The sequence below is a fragment of the Chelonia mydas genome, chromosome 16, assembly GCF_015237465.2.
Source record: "Chelonia mydas isolate rCheMyd1 chromosome 16, rCheMyd1.pri.v2, whole genome shotgun sequence".
Taxonomy (NCBI): Eukaryota; Metazoa; Chordata; order Testudines; family Cheloniidae; genus Chelonia; species Chelonia mydas.
Window position 1 is genome coordinate 12137718 of NC_057857.1, and position 17345 is coordinate 12155062.

Here is a 17345-nt window from a genome sequence, read left to right on the forward strand (position 1 = left end):
AGAATCTGGCCAGGACAACGGGCTTACCAACCCTACTCTGTGAAAAGCATCCTGGGATGTTGAAAGGCTGCAAGTGGCCAGGACCTCTGGCCGGCACTCAGATGAAAGGTGGTACCTGCCAGCAGCACAGAAGTTAAAGTAAAAAGGAGGCGGGGGGAGACACAGCTTCCCCTCTTCTCCCTGGGTTGGGCAGGCAGCGCTCCCCTACGGCTCCCCAGCTCTGGCTGGTGCGGTGAGAGCACCCCCTCCTGTTTTGATCTATTTCAACCATTAGCGCCACCTATTGACTCCCCGCCGCTATTTCGTGCTGGCCGTGCTGGAGTGCTCCACAGCCGTCCCTTGCCAAGGACCAGCCTGGCCTCCTGCAGCTTGCCTGGGTCCTGATGGCATCCCGGCACCAGAACAGACCGGCTTGTCCTAGTGACTCTCATCTGGGCAGTGGGGGGAGCTGGGGCCCTGCTTTAGTTTCGCCAAAGGGGCTTCGTGACGTCCCGGGGGCCATGCCACTTCACCACGCGCAACACCTGGGCTCCTGCAGGCTTCGTCCTTAGGCTGCGGAGGATGTACTCGGTTGTGCCCTCATTGAACCTGACTGAAAAATGGCTAGCACCCCCGTCAGCTTCCGCCAGGTCTGTGATTGCTCGTGGGTCACAGACAAGCTTGCTAGCCGCCACCACCCCACTCCAGCACATCAGTTCCTGACTTCTCCATCTTCCGCCCTCCTATTCTCTCTCCTCCCTCTTCTTCTTCCACAGGCGTCTGGGAAATACTGGATCACCATATTCCCCTCCAAGGCATTGGATGAGAATGTCCTCCCTGACAATGAGCAGGGCCTGATTGGCTTGGCCCGCGAGAGAGGATTTGATGACATAGCTTCATATACAGACATCCCGTCTGCTACCCACGTGACCCTTGAGCTGCACAGATGTGGTGAGTCTACACTAGACGCTGCCTGGTGCCCAGTCACTCGACTCAGTTGTCAGCCGGGCTCTAAAGGTAGGTCTACACTGCAGTTAAACGCCCATGGCTGGCCTGTGTCAGCTGACTCAGGCTCTTGGGGCTTGGGCTACAGGGCGGTTTAATGGCGGTGTAGACCTTCGCGCTCAGGCTGGAGCCAGGCCCTGGGACCCATTGCGGGGTCTATGCCGCCACGAAACAGCCCTGTAGCGCGAGCCCAAGTCAGCTGACATGGGCCAGCCACGGGTGTTTACATGGCAGTATAGACATTCCCTAACGGCCCCGTGGGCAAAACTGCCCCATGGCTGAAGAGGTTGGGAATGGGCTGCCGAGCCTCCCACCCCTGTGGCCACAGGCTCAGCTCCAGCCAGGTCAGTACTCACTAAGCGCTGTTGTCATCTGCTGGCTGCTTGGTGACCTCAGTCCAGATCCCAGGGAGCAAGTGTCCACATCAGAATTCGCACAAATTGTTCCCCTTATTGGCAGCCTCAAGAGAAGTGCCCAGGATTGGCTGGGCCATGGGGACTGAGCCCCCTGCCCTCCAGAGATGGCTCTCTCCAGCTCAGGGGTAAGGCCCAGTGGTGGGGCAGCATATGGGAAGCTGGCCCTGCTTCTGCCTGTGCCCTACCTTCCCTCTCCAGAGCTCAGTCTGGCACCTTTCCCCAGCACTAGATCAGACCCCCTGGGTTCTATCATCACCTGCATTGTGAGGGTTACTCTTGAGTTCGCAAAGACATCATCCCAGTGAGTTCATCCTTGTAGATACCAATAGCCTCTCTCTGGGCTGCCGAAGGAACTGAGCTGTTCCAGCCCCTGCCCAATGCTTCCTGATGTTGATTTCTATAGAACCAGAAGTGAAGACTCCACCACCAACACCTGCACAACACCCTGTGACCATCAATATTGTTCAAGCATTTTTCAGTCTGTCCCGACCGTGGAAGTGCATGGACGACTCCATTGAGATAGTCGTGCTGAAGACGTCCTTACAGGTGGGTGACTAAGCTGCAGCACGCAGGCTTGAGAAATCACATGCTCTGGACAGAACTGTGGGAAGAGAACTGGGACCCAGGAGAAGGGTTCTCAGTGTCTTGAAGAGCTGGGCTCTTGGTTTCTTCCTGTCTCTGACATTTGGACGCTGGGGGTCGGAGGGTTCTGCCTTACTCTACCCCTGTGGAGGGGGGAGAGAAGCAACAGAGGGATCAACCACACGTTTTCCCCAAGCAGGGGGCACCGGGGGGAATCTGGGATTCTGCCTGTAACAGGTGATGGATACATTGGTATCTTTCTCTTAGGGATTAAATGTCCACATCACGGATATCACATTGCAAGACCCCCATTGCAGAGCCGAACAAAACAAAACTCACTTTGTGCTGAAAAGGTATTTGGGGGACTGCCACACCGAACTGGAGAGGGGAAGCCAAGCCAAGAATAAGGTCAGTGATAGTGCAACATGGTGCTAACATCTACATTCTTATCCCCGTGAACGGCTTGGTGTTACAGTCTGCCCCCACCCGCACCCCCCAGCACACTGATTCCTGGTCTGTTGCTCAGAGATATTGCCCCCCTCCCCCTGCTGCAGAGATTCCTGCTGTACAGAATCGCCAGGGTATTGATCTGCCGTCCTCGCTTGGGCAGAGATTTCAGGTGTATTTCACTGAGACTTTGTCACCTTCAGGCATCAAGGAAAGTCCTAGTGTATTTCACAGCATGGGACTGTTAGAACTCATTTCTGCCTCCACTGAATGGGTGTTTGGCCATTGCCATCAGTGGGAGCGGACTCGGGCTCTTAGCCACTGGCCTTCTAGCAAGTATTTCACTTAATTCCAGCCCCCTTTTCTAATGCACTGGTGGCCTGGTTCAGAGCAGCTGATCACCAATAACTCTAACGTCAGTCACTGTAGCCGTGGGCACTCAGCACTTTTGAATATCAGGCTAAGTCTTAATAATCCTGCGAGGGCCAGCCAGGTAGCAGGATGTAGTCAAGACATCTCGAGCGACATGCTGGTGTTCTGCATGCCAGTTCAGATTTCTCCATTTCAGCATCCATGCTGTTAGACGGTTCATGGGTTTGCACCTTGCCACTTCCCCACCCCAACCCAAGGGTGCTGCTTTTCGCTCCTAGTAATTGTGGGAAAATCAGATTTGGTCAAAACGAGGGACTCGGTGGGAAATGTTACCGGCTAAACAGCCCTTGGCTGTCTGCTCTGGCTTTGCTAACGGAAGTGACATTTGGGCAAGTTGCATGAAATAAACAAATTGCCTTCCTGGAATGAAACCTACATGAGCTGTCACTTTTGGCAAGTGACCCCTGCTGATCACCTTTAGACAGCTAAAGACCATGGCTTTTTTATTTATATAGTGGCGTATATGCATACGTGTCTCTTGCCCTGGAAAGCTTCCTCCCAAAGGACTCTGCCTGCAAACCACAAACACTCACTCACAGGAGCTGGCTCTCACTTCATTTCTCTATAAGATGTGCTCCGTTTCCTAGCAAAAAGCCGTTGTTTTTATCTGCCTGCCAACCCTGCAGTCTGACTGCAACTTGGTAAAGCATTCTCTTGCCTATGCACGAATAGCCTCCAGCTCCCTCTCTCAGAGCTGTATGGGTCTGCAGGGCTGAGAGAGGGGAAAAAAGCAGTGAAAGCGTATCGTTGTCACTAGAATAAGCAGATATGAGTCTCTCCATGCTGGGAGCAAATTGGCTAAGTAAGAAGGTGCCTTTTTTGCCTAGTTGCTTTTTGCACTAGAACCTTGCTTTAAAGAAATGGATCCAAATTGTCCTGTACTGTCCTGTCCTGAACTATGACGTGATTGGAATAACAGAGACTTGGTGGGATAACTCACATGACTGGAGTACAGTCATGGATGGTTATAAACTGTTCAGGAAGGACAGGCAGGGCAGAAAAGGTGGGGGAGTAGCACTGTATGTAAGGGAGCAGTATGACTGCTCAGAGCTCTGGTACGAAACTGTGGAAAAACCTGAGTGTCTCTGGATTAAGGTTAGAAGTGTGTGCAACAAGAGTGATGTAGTGGTGGGAGTCTGCTATAGACCACCGGACCAGGGGGATGAGGTGGATGAGGCTTTCTTCCGGCAACTCACGGAAGCTACTAGATCGCATGCCCTGATTCTCATGGGTGACTTTAATTTCCCTGATATCTGCTGGGAGAGCAATACAGCGGTGCATAGACAATCCAGGAAGTTTTTGGAAAGCGTAGGGGACAATTTCCTGGTGCAAGTGCTAGGGGAGCCAACTAGGGGGGGCGCTTTTCTTGACCTGCTGCTCACAAACCGGGTAGAATTAGTGGGGGAAGCAAAAGTGGATGGGAATCTGGGAGGCAGTGACCATGAATTGGTTGAGTTCAGAATCCTGACGCAGGGAAGAAAGGTAAGCAGCAGGATACGGACCCTGGACTTCAGGAAAGCAGACTTCGACTCCCTCAGGGAACAGATGGCCAGGATCCCCTGGGGGACTAACATGAAGGGGAAGGGAGTCCAGGAGAGCTGGCTGTATTTCAAGGAATCCCTGTTGAGGTTACAGGGACAAACCATCCCGATGAGTCGAAAGAATAGTAAATATGGCAGGCGACCAGCTTGGCTTAATGGTGAAATCCTAGCGGATCTTAAACATAAAAAAGAAGCTTACAAGAAGTGGAAGGTTGGACATATGACCAGGGAAATATTGCTCGGGCATGTAGGAAAGATATCAGGAGGGCCAAATCGCACCTGGAGCTGCAGCTAGCAAGAGATGTCAAGAGTAACAAGAAGGGTTTCTTCAGGTATGTTGGCAACAAGAAGAAAGCCAAGGAAAGTGTGGGCCCCTTACTGAATGAGGGAGGCAACCTAGTGACAGAGGATGTGGAAAAAGCTAATGTACTCAATGCTTTTTTTGCCTCTGTTTTCACTAACAAGGTCAGCTCCCAGACTGCTGCGCTGGGCATCACAAAATGGGGAAGAGATGGCCAGCCCTCTGTGGAGATAGAGGTGGTTAGGGACTATTTAGAAAAGCTGGACGTGCACAAGTCCATGGGGCCGGACGAGTTGCATCCGAGAGTGCTGAAGGAATTGGCTGCTGTGATTGCAGAGCCCTTGGCCATTATCTTTGAAAACTCGTGGCGAACGGGGGAAGTCCCGGATGACTGGAAAAAGGCTAATGTAGTGCCAATCTTTAAAAAAGGGAAGAAGGAGGATCCTGGGAACTACAGGCCAGCCAGCCTCACCTCAGTCCCTGGAAAAATCATGGAGCAGGTCCTCAAAGAATCAATCCTGAAGCACTTACATGAGAGGAAAGTGATCAGGAACAGTCAGCATGGATTCACCAAGGGAAGGTCATGCCTGACTAATCTAATCGCCTTTTATGATGAGATTACTGGTTCTGTGGATGAAGGGAAAGCAGTGGATGTATTGTTTCTTGACTTTAGCAAAGCTTTTGACACGGTCTCCCACAGTATTCTTGTCAGCAAGTTAAGGAAGTATGGGCTGGATGAATGCACTATAAGGTGGGTAGAAAGCTGGCTAGATTGTCGGGCTCAACGGGTAGTGATCAATGGCTCCATGTCTAGTTGGCAGCCGGTGTCAAGTGGAGTGCCCCAGGGGTCGGTCCTGGGGCCGGTTTTGTTCAATATCTTCATAAATGATCTGGAGGATGGTGTGGATTGCACTCTCAGCAAATTTGCGGATGATACTAAACTGGGAGGAGTGGTAGATACGCTGGAGGGGAGGGATAGGATACAGAAGGACCTAGACAAATTGGAGGTTTGGGCCAAAAGAAATCTGATGAGGTTCAATAAGGATAAGTGCAGGGTCCTGCACTTAGGATGGAAGAATCCAATGCACCGCTACAGACTAGGGACCGAATGGCTAGGCAGCAGTTCTGCGGAAAAGGACCTAGGGGTGACAGTGGACGAGAAGCTGGATATGAGTCAGCAGTGTGCCCTTGTTGCCAAGAAGGCCAATGGAATTTTGGGATGTATAAGTAGGGGCATAGCGAGCAGATCGAGGGACGTGATCGTTCCCCTCTATTCGACACTGGTGAGGCCTCATCTGGAGTACTGTGTCCAGTTTTGGGCCCCACACTACAAGAAGGATGTGGATAAATTGGAGAGAGTCCAGCGAAGGGCAACAAAAATGATTAGGGGTCTAGAGCACATGACTTATGAGGAGAGGCTGAGGGAGCTGGGATTGTTTAGTCTGCAGAAGAGAAGAATGAGGGGGGATTTGATAGCTGCTTTCAACTACCTGAAAGGGGGTTCCAGAGAGGATGGCTCTAGACTGTTCTCAATGGTAGCAGATCACAGAACGAGGAGTAATGGTCTCAAGTTGCAATGGGGGAGGTTTAGATTGGATATTAGGAAAAACTTTTTCACTAAGAGGGTGGTGAAACACTGGAATGCGTTGCCTAGGGAGGTGGTAGAATCTCCTTCCTTAGAGGTTTTTAAGGTCAGGCTTGACAAAGCCCTGGCTGGGATGATTTAACTGGGACTTGGTCCTGCTTCAAGCAGGGGGTTGGACTAGATGACCTTCTGGGGTCCCTTCCAACCCTGATATTCTATGATTCTATGATTCTATGATTAACAAATGTGTATAAGGAAGGCCAAGGGGCTGATGTTGTCCTGAGGAAGGTGTGAGGCCCTTAAGAAAAGAAGGCAAACCCTTAATGCCATTCGGAATTGCCATGGAGTATCCATTAGTATCCATGGAGTATCGATTCAGATAATGACATACAGAGTACACTTGTTTGCGGACGATACCAAGCTGGGAGGGGTTGCCAGTGCTTTGGAGGACAGGATTAAAATTCAAATGGATCTGGACAAACTGGAGAAATGGTCTGAAGTAAATAGGATGAAATTCAATAAGGAGAAATACAAAGTACTCCACTTAGGAAGGAACAATCAGTTGCACACATAAAAAATGGAAAATAACTGCCTAGGAAGGAATACTGGGGAAAGGGATCTGGGGGTCATAGTGGACCACATGCTAAATATCAGTCAACAATGTAACGCTGTTGCAAAAAAAGCGAACATCATTCTGGGATGTATTAGCAGAAGAGTTGTAAGCAAGACACATGAGAAGTAATTCTTCCGCTCTACTCCGCTCTGATTAGGCCTCAACTGGACTATTGTGTCCAGTTCTCGGTGCCACATTTCAGGAAAGACGTGGACAAATTGGAGAGACTCCAGAGAAGAGGAACAAAAATGATTAAAGGTCTAGAAAACATGAGCTATGAGGGAAGATTGAAAAAAAATTGGTTTGTTTAGTCTGGAAAAGAGAAGACAGAGAGGAGACATGGTAACAGTTTTCAAAGTACATAAAAGGTTGTTACAAGGCGGATTGAGAACAACTGTTCTCCTTAACCTCTGAGGACAGGACAAGAAGCAATGGGCTTAAACTGCAGCAAGGGTGGTTTAGGTTGGACATTAGGAAAAAATTCCTAACGGTCAGGGTGGTTAGGCACTGGAATAAATTGCCTAGGGAGGTTGTGGAACCTCCATCACTGGAGATTTTTAAGAGCAGGTTAGACACACACCTGTCAGGGATGGTCTAGACAATACTTAGTCCTGCCATGAGTGCAGGGGACTGGACTAGGTGACCTCTCGAGATCCCTTCCAGTCCTATGATTCCATGATTAGCATCAATAGCAAGTTCTGGTAATGAAAGGCTATTTGGGGCAGGTACCCAGTACCAATGTCCATTACATCCATTAAGCCAGTGATTCTCAACCAGGGATCCAGGGCCCCCCTAGGGGTAGCCGCAAGCAGGTTTCAGGGGGTCCGCCACGCAGGGCCAGAATCGGACTCGCTGGGGCCCAGGGCAGAAAGCCCAAGCCCTGCCGCCTGGGGCTGAAGCCGAAGCCTGAGCAATGTAGCTTTGCGGGGGCCCCTGTGGCGTGGGGCCCCGTCAGGTGCCCGGCTTGCTGTCCCCTAGCGCCGGCCCTGGATTTTACATGCAGCAAAGCAGTTGCTGTGGCACAGGGGGGCCGTGGCGTTTTTATTGCATGCCGGGGGGAGGGGGGGCGGGGGAGCCTCAGCACAAAAAAGGGTTTTGCGAACCCTTGCGCTAAGCAACTAAAATGGACTCCGTCGCTTCCAGAACTGTCCCTGCGTTTCGTGCCACTCCTAGGCAATGCCAGTAAAGGACCGAGCTTCATCTGCGTGTCTCCAGCTGCCCATGGCTCCAGCAGGCAGGGGTGCCCGACCCTAGCCCAGCCGAGAGCCAGTCGCGAGGGCCTGATTCGGTGGGGTGCTGAGAATCCTCAACCCCCCCATTAGCTTTGCTGGAGGTTGAGGCTGCTCAGTACCTTGCAATCGCAACACCCGAACTTGCAGACAAGTAGGCCGCAGCTGCCGGTTTTGTCTTTAATACAGAGGTGGCGTGCGGAGACTGCAAGTCCCGGCATGCCAAGTGGCACAGTGAACTCAGTGGCCAGAAACCACACTGTCTTCTGGACTTTTAACCCTTTTCTACCCCCCAAATGATTGGCTCCCACCTCTAAAAAATGCCACGCGCGGCGCTTCGGGAACCAGGTTCCAGAGCACTGTCTGCTGCATCAGTTCTGTGAGCCATTCACCAGCTTCTCACGTTCTTTCCGTTCTCTTTGTGTTCCCAGCTGATCCTGACACTGGCTTCATCTCTGGAGAAAGTCGAGGTAAGAGGAGTTGTTTGTTGTTTAATCTCCAAGGCTCCAAGCTGTTTCCGAGAGGAGAATCAGGTCTGGAGCGTCCCCTCTGGACAGCAGGAGTCCCAGGCTGTGATTCGAGAGGATTCTTTCCTTCTCTCTTTCAGTCACGCTTTGCTCCTCCCCACTGCGCCAGAGAAATCCCGGTGACTAGGGAATAGTCTTCCTTCCTCCTGCCCTGGTAGGGGATTGACAACAAAACCCGTCGGAGGGGAAGCGAAAGCGTTTGCCATTTGCTCACAGCGCAGCTAGAAGTGACTGTAGGGTGACCAGATGTCCCGCTTTTATAGGGACAGTCCCGTATTTTGGGACTTTTTTTTTATATAGGTGCCTATTACCCCCCCACCCGCACCCCATCCCGTTTTTTCACAGTTGCTGTCTGGTCACCCTAAGTGACTGAGGCGGCCGAGTTCTCGTGGTGCAGCAGAGAGCATCCCTCCGTTCCAGAGGCAGTAGAGATAAGTACAGGCTTTCTACCATCCTGGGGGCTGACTGGCGTCACAGATCCCAGTGAGTGCCCCCTGCCAGCCACTCGTCAGGACTGCTGCGAGGGGAATCCGAGCCATTGCTGTTCTGGATCCCCAATGCTTCAAGCCCATGGACCCCGAATGGAGTCCTGCCACTCCCCCAGTCTCGGGGTCCCTAGGCGCACTCTCAGACCACAGACCCTCTGTCTGGCAGCCCCCTCTGAGGGCTGGAACCCATTGTCCAGCTTCCTACCCACTCTGGATACGGCCCTGACCCCAGTAATTAAACACACCCCCTCTTGCAGAACTTCACCCTAGAGGTGTGAAGCTTTGGGGGGGCCTGCAGTTGGGACACGGTCGACACGCGCACACTCTGCCAGCCGAACATTGGCATGCTGTTTGTATTGAATCATGCAATTCACCGGCGCATACAAAACAATAAAACACCCTAAATGCCATATCCCTCCCTAGCTCAGCCTGCTCCTGTGGGCCCTGGGAGATCACCTGTGTTCTGGCAGGCCAGGGCTGCCACCCTTTGCCTATCCCACCCCTGCCGCAGCCTCCCACCCCTCATCTTAATCTGATGCAAAATGTCTCCTCCAGTCGCTCTCCATTCCCCCTGTGAGTCCCTTTAGAGGCTCCTGCTTCTTTTGTTCTCCTCCCGGTAACTTCCATTCCTCTCAAACCCCCTCCCTTCAGACAAGAGGAGGCAACGGCGTCTCCCAGCTAGACCAAACCCATGGTCCCGAGGTGTTCAACTTTGCTAGGGGATGGTTGAATTTTGATCACTCGCCGTTGTCTCTGGCCTGGCAGAGACATGACAACACCCCACTAGCCCATGGGGATCCGCACACATATGGGCCTTCCGCCGCGCATGAAGGCAGACAGGACCCCCAGATTGTCAGACTGGCTCAGGAGCCGGCAATCTGGAAACCTGTAGCTGGCTGCCACTCGCCCCAGCTCCCCAGATTGGCCCTGCCCAAGGGTTTCTCAGACTGCGGGACCTGGAGGAAGTGAAGCGAGGAGAGGTAGGAACTGTCTCATGCAGGTTCCGGGAGCCCCATGCCTTGAGTCACTGGCCAGGACAAAGCAGGGAGGAATACACCATCGGGAACAGACCTGCCCAGGCCCTTGGGGCAATGGCAATTCCACCCTCGCTTCTCTGCTTCCACACCTCTGACCGTGGAGCAGGTTTCCGCCTGGTTATAATGAACCAAGTACACAATAAGTTCTGAACAAACTGCCCTACACAGACACGCTCTCTTGAATAGCCAGAGAGAGGTCAAAGGTGAGACTAGGAGCCAGATGTCCGAGTTGTTGGCAGGACTGTTCGGGGGCGGGAGGGGGGGAGCATTAAGGCTGTAGCCCTCTGGGACTCTGCATCAGGAAAAAGCACCGGAGTTGGGGGAGGTAAATCCATTGTCGCTGAAATAATCGTCCCTTTTCTGAGGTATTCCTAAGGCACCCATCAGTGCAAGGCCTAAGGGCTGGCTCCGGGAGCTTAGATTTCTGCAGTGATGCACAGTGGGCGCCCAGTGCCCTGTGGAAGCCCTGTCAGAGCGACAGCAGCCTGGAGCTCAGCCCTGTCTCCCTCCTGCGTAGGTGCCGTTGGAGTGCAAACTGCCGCAGGAGCTCCATTTGCAGCTTTACCGGACCCAGGACTTCAAGTGGCCTTCTACCACCGTGCTGGAAGTCAACAAAGCTGCTTATGTCCAGGTACTGGGCATCTCTCCTGCCTTTGCTGGGCCTGGCTGGCGCCAGGCTTGGCTGGGCTGAGTTCATGAGACCGGGTGAGCAGCTAGAAGGCTCCAGGCCACTTGGAGAGTGGCTTTGCATAGCCCGTCCCTGCACCTTGGTGTGTTTGTTCCCTGCTGTGGCCATAGAGTGAGTGATGCCTTGGGAATGGGGAGTTAGTGCAGGAGCCTCTTTACCCCTGGAAAGCTGGGATGAAATCCCAGTAGGGCTCTGCGACTAGAAGTCATTTGTGCACCTGCTTGAATGAATCCCCCAGCTTGGCAGGCTTTGGCTGAGAGAGGCCCAGGCCAGCACTCACTGTATGGGCTTAAAACCAAGTGTTAGATAGACACATCTGATAGATGTGTGGGGCTGTGACCAGGTGTAGCCCCCCGGTCCCTTAGCTAAATGCCTCACGGAGACAATTACAGGCATGACTGGAACCAGTGAACCAGGTCTGGTGGGAACCGTTGCCCTGTGGGGGCAATGGTTGGTCTGCTGAGGTCATTAGCTCAATCAGGGGCAGCGATACAATTGGCAGGAGCAGGAAGTGTGCTGGGCATGGCAGAGAAAGCTGGGGGGGGGGCAGCTCTTCCTAATACATGTCCGCACTATGTTCCACAGGGCTTGGCATCAAAAGATCAAAGGTGCAGATGGGCAAGAGCAACGGCCTGTGTGTAAGAGACCGTGCAAATGGGCCAGGCAGCGGGTAGCTGAGCCAGCGCCCTGGGACGGGGCTAGGACAGGAATAGCCCCGGGGAGGGGACAGGGATCAGGCTGCAGCTCAGGGTTGAGGGTAGTCGGTAGAGCTGGCGTGGGAAGGAGTTTGCATGGAGCCAGCTGCACCCCCCTGCCTTTGCTACTCACACAAGTCGTAGCTACGGGAAGGGGAGAGCCGCTCCTTGGAAGAGAATTCCGGGGGAGAGCTAATTGCCAAGGACGGCACATGACCATGGACCTGTTCCTGGGCCCGTCTGACCTGGCCCAAACTCCCGCTCCATGCCAACGCCACCTCCGCGCCCCACCCAGCCTCACTCCCTGTGTACAGGGTACAGTCTGACCGAGGCTGCTCCTGCAACCAGCTTCCTCCAGACACAAGAGAATTTGTGACAACCCGCTCCAGTCACCCGCACTTCAGTGCAGGATGGGAGTGCCGTGCAGGCAGACCCGTGCCAGCCCAGCTCAAAGTAGCCGTGTAGACGTGGCAGCACAAGCTTCAGCGCAGGCGAGCAACACGCGTACGTACCCTGGTGCGCTTGCACAGACCGTGCTGAAGCCCACGCCGCTGCATCTGCGCTGCTGTTTTCAGCTGTGCTCGCGGGGGGGTGGCTGCACAAACCGCAGTCGCACCTTGGCTTACGGTGAGGCGTTCCCCCAGGGAGAGAGTGTCGCTGTGTTAGCTGGAGGCAGACTGTGCCCCAGAATGACCCCAGTCATACTATGCCCATGGGTATATACATTGCCCCAGTTAGACAAGTACAGAGTGGTAAAGGGTTTAGCACATTCCCGCCTTGAGTGCAGGGGACGGGACTAGAATCGATGACCTCTCGAGCGCCCTTCCAGTCCTACACTACACTTCGATGATAATCAGGTCTCTGATGACTCAGGCCTAGGTTTTAGTGGAACGTTTTTTAGCGTAAAGATGATAACATATCACTTAGCAACCTAGATCTCGTCAGAAGGCTCTGCCGGCCGGAAACAGAGCCATTTGGCTTGGTGTCTCTCTTATTTCCACATCCCGTCTGTAAGCATTTGATCATTGGTGACGGGTGCTGATAGCTCACTGGGGCCTTCCGGCTGGGGGAAGGTAAATAACTCGTTTTCCTCTCCTCTGTTCTCTTTGTGCCAGGATACACAGTGCATGTCAGACAATTGGCAGGGAACTGGTTCTTTGATTCCAGATGGTTCGGGCTGTCCCCTCCCTCTCCCCCTCCATCCACAAATCAGGTTTAGGGGTCAGCGTCTATCAGGGCTAATCATTTTTCCCAAACAAGGTGGCTCCAGCCTCTTCATGTGGTCATAGCTTCCTGCTCAAACTCTTCGGGCTCAGGAATTAGGACTCTAGATTTCCTGACCGTTTATCAGTCAGATAAAGGGTTGTCCGCAAACCCATTCTGTGCAAACTCTGCTGGCCATGTGGCTGTCATCAGCCTGACCCAAAGCCCAGGGAACAACGACAGTTGTTGGATCCGGCCCTTACAACCGGCGCTGTCTGTGCAGGGGGATCAGAGCCAGGCCAGCTACAGCTTTGCATTAAACACTGCAGTTGCAGTGTGGGTTCTGGTACATTGGCCCAGACCAGAGAGGACATGGAATTACAATGGTCTGAAGCCATGTTAGAAACCCAAGTATAAGGCAGTGGACTAACTCGGCAGGCAAGAAACGTGTGCAATCAACAAAGCTTTAATCCCCAGGGGTGATGCTTATATTACGAAAGAAAAGTATCTTACCCTGAGGAAAGCTCCCCACTGTGGGGGTTCACCTGTCCTGTGGTCACCGAGCGTGGAGCTCTCCCAACTCAGCAGCATCTTCCCCTCTCTCACGGGTCTGCAGCCAGACCACAGCCTTCCCCTTGAGCACCTGGGCTGAGCTAGAGTAACCCTGGTGCCATGGGGAGCAGGTATCCTCTGTAGATTCCTTGGGAGGTAGGTACCCAAGGGCTGGTGTCCGTGGCATGGTGGTGGCTAAGATCTCCAGCAGCTGGCCCACCTCCCGCTCTCTCTGCTTTTCCTGGTACACGCAGCATTATTTGGCAGATCCCCTAACGCCCATGCCTTTGACAGCGCTTGGGGGCAATGAAGGTTTATTCTGCTTCTGCCATCCTGCCAATCCCTTCCTTCTGTGCTACTGTCCCTTCCAACTGCCCGCGCAGGCCTGTTACTCCAGGGCAGGGTTTGCCGCACCATCACACCGCGGGAAGTGACTCCGCAGGGGAGTCGGGAGCGATAACCCACATTCACATGGCCAAATGAAAAGCAAAGAGAAATTAGAGAGAGGGTCATCCTGTAAAGAGTGGGTGAGAATCAACCTGCCTCGGGGTATAGTATGGCTCAGATACCGTTGGATGGGCTAGACAGTTGTGTTCCGGTGGGTCAGGCGGCGTGGAGCGGAGGATTCCTGCCTGGGCTGGTGACAGAAACCCTGCTAGAACTCTGCCACGCCAGCGGTGTGTAGACAGGGTTGGAGTAACCCAGTTCTGATCCCAGCGTGGACAGAGCTTCATTGCGTCCAGGGCCCACGCCTCAGAGAAGCACCCAGCCGGGTTGTACTCACCCATGAGGAAGCCACATCAACTGGAGACTGGGGATCAGGGCTGGCTTGCCCCCTCCAGTCCTCAGCTGGTACATGGGTGGATCCTTTGGCTTCCTTCCCTGCCAGCCCAGATACAGAGCTGAGATGCAGCCTCCGAGACCGGCTAACTGAACTCTCCTTCTCCTGCTGCCCCCCTGCAGGTCTCGTTTCGGGCAGGGATTGCCCAGACTCCCGTGAAGGTGGAGGAGTGCTCTCTGCAGGCTGCTGGCGAGGAGCCTCAGCAGCTCCTGATCCAGCCTGTCACGGCGCTCGGCCAAGCAGTGACCGTCCTCAAGCCAACAGAAGCCACTCTGGGCCGGGAGCTCCATCGCTTCAGCTTTGTCTACAGCCTGGCTGGGGGAGGGCCCTTTCCTCCTTGCGCCACCCTGTCGTGCAGAGTGACCTTGCCTTTCAACGTGAGTGTGGGGGCCGTCTCCTTCGTGGGCACCCCCAGGAGGCCTGGTGGCATGACCCTGGCCCAGGACCCTTTGCCCATCTGTCGAGCGAGGGGGCTGTTCCCACTGCCCTAGCAGGGGGGCAGGGAGGCACTGATGGGAGGTTCGAGGGATTCCATTCCCGTGTCCCGCCGGCTGGCTGGTGACGTGCAGCTCTCTCCCCTTGCCCGAGACCAGACGACACACACATAAGGCTGGGTGGAGGTTAACGGGGCCTAGCTCTCGCTGCACTGCCCTGCCGAGCTGAGAGGGGTTTGCACTGGATCGCAGGGCCCAGACTAGCCCCAGTGCCACTGCCATAGCCTTCACACAGGGCACAAGCCGGGTGTGACGTCGCCTCCTTGTTCCCAAGAGCAGTGGAGCCGCGGCCAGGGGCACGTAGTGCACCGACTGGCCAAGAGCCCCAATGTACGTTAGAAACAGGAACGAATCAGGCTTCACACCAGTCCTGGGGATCAGTATCCCCATTTACAGTGGGAGAAACTGAGCCACAAGGAGGGGAATGAACCCCTCCCCCCAGGTCACCTGGGCACTGGTCCTGTGGCAGAGGCAGGGATAGAATCAAGGTCTCCTGCCTCCCTGGCCTGCACCTTAGCCACAAGGCCAGGGGTCTCTTCCCAGGGTGTCGCCAGGTGCTCATCCCTCCTGCTGTAGCCTTGTGACCGGCTGCTGGGGGATCCGTGGGTTACTCAGGGCTCTCTCGCTGGGCGGGGCAGAGATGTGCGCAGCTCATCTTAACCCTCTTGGTTTTCTTCTCAAAATCACAGGACAGCACCGTCGAGAGAAAATTAGAGGTGACGCTGCAGGACACCAGACCTCCACCTTCCAGTAAGTTCACAATCTTCTCATCATGTCACGTCGGGTCAGAGCTGAGAGCTGGAGCCGAGCTACCCAGTGAGGGTGGATCAGCACGGAGCCCAGCCTGCGCTGCTGTTAGATTGTCCCTGGTGCGAGGTGCAGGCAGACGGGTGGGAGCGGAGAGTGTCCCATAGTCCTTGCCAAGTTTCAGTTTGGTGAAGGATCTTCTGGCAGGATTAGCGCCCTCCCTCGGCTGGAGAATGGGAGCTGGTTTAATGGGGACCAGGGTGACTAGACGGGAGAGAAATACCAGTTCAAAGAGAAACGTGGTTGCACCTATAGAAATGGGCTGAGTGGGGAAAGGAGCGATGGCTGATGGGACGCCTTGTAACTTGGAAGCAATGCCCAGGAGGGGATAGCAGGACCAGGGCTCAGTATGTTCCTCACCAAAAGGGGAGGCCCTTGAATGACTGTGAGACCTGGCAGGCTGGGATGAGTGGCCTTGCTAGCGGGTGAGATACGGACGAGGCTTCCGTGCGAGGAACTCCACGGGCCAGAGGCTGGCGGGAGCCATCCTGAGAACTGGCCATCTCAGGGTGCGTGGCTTGCGCAGGCCTCAGCAAGTGAGATGCCTTCATCCTGGTGGGGGGCTGGGGGGAGAGGGGCCAGGCTGGCACTGAGCCCAAGACTCAACACAGGCTTTTCCACGGCGCCATCCCGCTGGCGCGCTTATCAAATTCCTGGCAGCTTCCTTCTGCTTTTCTTCCCCTCGTTTCTTCTTGATCTGCATTCCCGGCTGTGGCTGTTGTGACAGTGCCGTGCAATGTGTCAGCCGGTCTCCCTGGAGAGGGGTTAGGGGTTGCGGCTGGGCCAGGCGCTGACCTACAGGAAGTTGTGTACAGTGACTGTGCACCAGTTGTCTGCGGAGGATAACAGGCTGCAGGGGGTGGGGAAGGGAAGCAAAGTTCTGAGGTGAGCCAGAGCCCAAGTAAACTTGTCTTGGTGTGATAGGAAACAGCCCAACTTGGAGAGGACTCAGTCAAAAGAGCCTGGTGGCAATTGGATGCAGTATCCTTTACTTCCTGTCCCAAACTCTTGTGTTGCCGTCCTATGCTGCTGTTAAACCCCAGAGGAAGCTGCATTTCACTGATGTGTGCAGTGATTCCTGTAGCTAGCATTTGTAACGTGCCTTTGGGTCATTCTGAACAAAGGCTGCCGTATGGATGTAGATGCATTATTGGTCCAGTTTGGTGTTTGCATTTAGTATCAACCACATCATTTTTATCCTCCCCACAAAATCCTGGAAATCAGAATCTCTGTGTGGGAGAAGCTCTTTGGAGGAGTTGATCTCTGATAGACAAATACAGTGTGGCCAAGCCTTGCCATTTTAATGCATGTCATGAGATGGTTAGTGTTTGTCTTCAAGCTCCAGCTCCTGGAGTCATAGGATGGAGGTGACAGGCTCGGCTTTCGTTACAACCCAGGACGTTTCTGGCTCTGGTGGCTGCAGAGAAAAGCTAGACAGCGTGACCCCTTACATCTCAAAACCCAGCAGACAAAGTCAAGCCCCCGGAATGTATTATTTTTAAGATGTCCTGATTTGGGGGGGGGGGGGGGCTGGCTCAGGATTTCTGAAGCTTTGGGGTTGGCGATGCTGTACAGAGCTTTGTGTGAGGGTAGAGGTGTGCTGAGCTCCCTGGAGCAGGAGCTGTGCCTGCGTGCGAACAGCACCTGGCACAGGGCAGGTGCTCCCGAAAGACACAGACTTGGGGATGATAATGGACGGGTGACTTCAGCCCCTGGTGCCTACTGAGAAGTAGTTTCCTTGCCTGCCAGTCTCCCCCACCTGAAGCCCCTGAGCAGCCGCGAGGGGGGCGTCCTGCTGATGTCTCCCAGAGCAGTTATTTTTGCATTCGCTCCATGCGAGGGAGCGTGGCCTGTCTTCCTGCCCAGCTGAATCCTTTCCAAGC

General features: G+C 54.1%; 1 protein-coding gene across 3 annotated transcripts in view; it reads left to right on the top strand.

Annotated features, from left to right (window-relative positions):
* Positions 1–17345, top strand: part of ENG (endoglin) — a 57492-nt gene that overhangs the window by 35454 nt on the left and 4693 nt on the right. For all 3 annotated transcript variants that reach the window (XM_027819723.3, XM_037879974.2, XM_043530663.1), the window contains exons 7-13: positions 756–930; positions 1804–1946; positions 2250–2390; positions 8562–8600; positions 10700–10813; positions 14284–14538; positions 15345–15405. In XM_027819723.3, coding sequence (XP_027675524.2) covers positions 756–930; positions 1804–1946; positions 2250–2390; positions 8562–8600; positions 10700–10813; positions 14284–14538; positions 15345–15405 — 928 coding nt within the window. The remainder of the gene's footprint in view (positions 1–755; positions 931–1803; positions 1947–2249; positions 2391–8561; positions 8601–10699; positions 10814–14283; positions 14539–15344; positions 15406–17345) is intronic.